Source organism: Oryzias melastigma, unplaced genomic scaffold, assembly GCF_002922805.2.
Source record: "Oryzias melastigma strain HK-1 unplaced genomic scaffold, ASM292280v2 sc00385, whole genome shotgun sequence".
NCBI lineage: Eukaryota > Metazoa > Chordata > Actinopteri > Beloniformes > Adrianichthyidae > Oryzias > Oryzias melastigma.
The window spans coordinates 1-4,086 of NW_023416982.1; the positions used below are offsets into that span (position 1 = coordinate 1).

The 4,086-nt window shown below is 37.3% G+C and overlaps 1 protein-coding gene across 1 annotated transcript; it reads left to right on the forward strand.

Moving 5' to 3' along the window:
- Positions 1–161: 161 nt before the first annotated feature.
- Positions 162–2,437, forward strand: LOC112139253 (sialoadhesin; the record flags this gene model as incomplete). The annotated part of the gene is given in 8 exon segments (XM_036211027.1): positions 162–459; positions 551–814; positions 972–1,214; positions 1,316–1,426; positions 1,527–1,542; positions 1,632–1,949; positions 2,132–2,188; positions 2,269–2,437. Coding segments are annotated over 6 exon segments (1,029 nt in total), but the record flags the coding sequence as incomplete, so codon positions are not given.
- Between the last annotated feature and the right edge of the window lie 1,649 nt (positions 2,438–4,086).

Here is a 4,086-nt window from a genome sequence, read left to right on the forward strand (position 1 = left end):
AGTGGAGTAAAGTTGTCAAATTAACTGTTTCAGGTAAACTGGCAGATTTGTTTTTGTTCTGCACAGAAAGACATTTTAAACATAAAATTTTTCCATAACTAAGAACATGACATGCATGAATCAAGGTTAATAATATCTCTCCAACAGAGCTCAAACCAGAGCCGGTCCTGAGAGTGTCTCCACGGTGGTTGAGTCCTGGATCCTCAGTGACTCTGAGCTGTGAGGTTGAACATGTGTCTGCAGGATGGAGCTTCTACTGGTATAAAGCTGTTCCTGATCTATCACACAAGTCTGGCTCTTACAGCTATGAGCTGCTGCCTGCTAGCTCCAAAGGGACTGCAGACAACTCCTACATCATTCATGGACAGACACACACAGCAGGATATGTGTGCAGAGCTGGAAGAGGAGAGCCACACGTCTACACTCTTTACAGTCAACCTCACTTTGTCTGGTCTGGAGGTCAGACTCAGGATTCTTGAGTCATTTCAAAGGTTTCTGTTTTTAGTCAATCCAGCTAAAGTGTGCTGATCTTCCTCATGTTTGTGTTCAGATCTTCATCCATCAGCGTCTCTCTCAGTGAGTCCTGACAGAGTCCAACACTTCACCTCTGACTCGCTCTCACTGACCTGTGAGGGAAACTCTGCTGAGTGGAGAGTCGGCAGCTTTCTGCTTCCTGACTTGCTGTCATTCTGTTCTGACTGGGGAACAATGAATGGATCAACATGTCATGTTCAGAAGATCCAGTCCAGTAATGCAGTGTTCTGGTGTGAGTCTGGATCAGCTTTCAGCAACGCAGTCAACATCACTGGACACAGTGAGTGGAAACATGTTTGGATTCCTTTGTTGAGCTTCACTTCCACACAACTTGAATCTGGATTGAGATGATCAACTGGATGTCAAAGCAGAATGAAGCAGACAATGTCAAACATGTGCTGATGATCTGTGATGAGGATGAATGTGGATGTTTCCAGATGATGATCTGATCCTGCTGAGTCCTGTCCATCCTGTGACTGAGGGACATTCTGTTACTCTTGGCTGCAAGTGGAGGACAGAAAATCTTCTTTCTAAAGTGTTTTTCTATCAGAATGACACATTAATCCAAAGTGAGAGCAGAGTGGAGATGATCATCCCTGCAGTGTCAAAGTCACATGAAGGCTTCTACAAGTGTCAGTCCTCAGGAAAAGAATCTCCACAGAGCTGGTTGGCAGTAACATGTCAGTAGATCTCTATTTATTATTGTAACATTTTATTAATCTCACTGTAAATACTTTAGTTAATAATATTTACATATATTTATCAACTCTTTTTTTTACAGCTACATCCAGACCTGAAAGATCCTCATTTCCTGTGTTGGTTGTTGCTCTAATTTCTGTAATGTTGGTCATTTTTCTATTCATGATCTGGTTTCTCTGCAAAAGATCAAGAGGTGAAAAATGTTACTGTTTTCTTGGGCAATTTTCATAATAATTTCAGGATAATCAATACCAGATAATTTATTATTAAAATGTATTTTTTTCCATTTCCAGATTCACACATGGAAAGGTTTGTGTTTATTATTTTAATAAACGTTTTTCAAAAGATTTTCTTTGAGAATATATTTTCAATAATATATTTCTATTGATTTCTTCCAGCAGGTCTCACATTAATAACCAGAGCACTGCTGCAGACCACAATGAAGCTCAGCACAGAAATGACATCATTCTTCTTCATGGTTACTCTAAACTTTGACTGATCTGGATTTATTCCATACATTTGACTTCAGAACAAATGAACTGAACATGAAAGTTTCATGTCTTGATGTCTGATCTGTAAACTGATGGAAAACATTTTGTTCCTAGAAAAGTGTTGATTGTGTCTTTGTGTGATTCATTTTTTAGGTGAATCTTCTCTGTATGAATCATACAGAGATCCTGAAGAGATTCAAAATGATCCAGAAGATGAAAACAAAGGTAGAACGATAGAATCAGTCAAGATTAAAACATTTATCTGTTCATTTACATCTATATGATTGATCTGTGGTACAAACATGACAGATTTTCTCTATCAGACATTAAAAAAGAAGAAAAATAAAATATTTTATTTAAATTGAGATGAAACCAGAAGAAAATATAATAAATGATTGATGTTTCAGGTGAATCCAGGAAGATGACATATTCTTCAATCAAGCTTAAAGCCATCACTAAGAAAAGTGAGTAAATAAATCAATTTATTCAACATTTATGATAGATTTATTGAACAGTTGAGTTTGATCAAATGTTGTTCTGACAGAAAAGAGACAGAAACCAGCAGAGATGATAGTTTACTCTGATGTGAAGACAGGAGCGTCTGCAGGTAAGATCTGCCTCTACATGGAAACATGTTCTCCATCCATGCAGGTGTGTCTTTAGAAATGACAGACTGTCAGCTTCTGGGATGTTTGCTGTGACAACCAAGAAAATCTGGATGTTGTTTTCTTTTAGATGGCAGTCGGCTGTATGCACAGATGATGAAGAGAAACAAAGGTGAGTCAAGTCTTTATCTTTGGAACTGAAGTGACTGAGAACTGATGCAAAGGAAACTCAGGAATTCATAAAGTAAATCATGTAATTCATCTTTACTGTTTTATTATTTTTCCTTTATATTCATATTCAATTTTATCTTCTTAACAGGAAAATCCTCTCATTCTACTGATGAGATGCTTTACTCTGAAATTCAATAAGGACCAGCACTTGGTAAGTTTATATTTAGTTCTTTAATGATGAAATATGATCTAAACCTGATAGAAACTTGAATTTGTTGATGTAGATTCTGTATCCAGACCATCCTTCATCCTCAGTTACTGAGCAATTCTACATCTTTGTGTTTTCTTGTAGATCCACAGAACCAGCAGCATCCAACAGTCTGATGGAACAAACGTCTCACCTGTAGGGGGCGCTGATAAGAGCAGCTGTGTGTTTGCTGGAATGCAAATATTTTCATTTTTTTCCATTTTTGCTCAGTTTTTTTATTTCATATTTGATCGTAACAGTTTCCTAAAGCTTCCTAACATACAATCCTAAAGGAACTCACGGATCAATTTAATTTGTGGAGATTTTCTCTGGATTGTTGGAGTTTTTCCAACAGTAACATCAACCAGGTCTGTAGCTGTTTGTTGAACTGAACTCTGCAGAAGAAGAGTGAGTCCTTATATAGTCAGGCTTTGAAACAATTCTTCTTTAATTACATTTTATGTATTTTAACCTTTTGAATAACTTTTCTTACTTTTGTTTTTAAGTTCTAATTATGCTATAATAACCAAACAAATATAATCTTTTGATCTTATGTAAAGGTGTTCCTATAGTGGTCTTTTAATTATGATTATTCTGTGTTTAGTATAAATAAAAACAACAGTGTGGTTTAGGAGAGTTTCCACAGAGCAGCAGGAGTTCTTTATTTATTTGTCTCTTAGTTGTTGGTGAGACTGTACGCTCAGAGTAAGCCCGCCTCTTTTCATCATCCATCCATTTACACTCACGCCCACCAGCTTACAGCTTCTCTCAAACCCAGCATTACTGATGCAACAAGAGTGGCGAAGATGATAAAGATATCCAGCCATGCAGTTTACATCCAGATACCAGCTCAGACGAGGATAACAAAGACGTTCATGGATCCAGTCTTCTATAAGTGGATGAATGAGAACGGAGCAGAGCAGGAAGTTTGTACCTGATTATTGTACCTTCTATGTTAGTATTTCAAGTTTCTTAAAACAGCATTTTTTTGTCTGCTCCTGATTCACAATGACTTGAATTAAGAAACACTCAAAATTTCCATCTTAATTTACTTTATATACATCCTCCACCATGACGAAAAATCTACAAAAAAAAAAAAAACACATTTTCATTGGAGTGAGTCTTTAAACGGCTAACGTATAATATTTGTCAGGGTGTGTAGACAGATCCCAACGCAGAGCCAGACTGGATGTTAATTCAGTGAAGGTTTATTTGATGAAAACAGCAATAAACTAAGGAGCAGACAGGCGGTGGAGGCAGGAGGCTTTGACCAAAGACAGCTGCTACAGGAACTAGGAGGCCACATGGAAGTGGAAATAACCTGGCAGGTTGGAGGAGC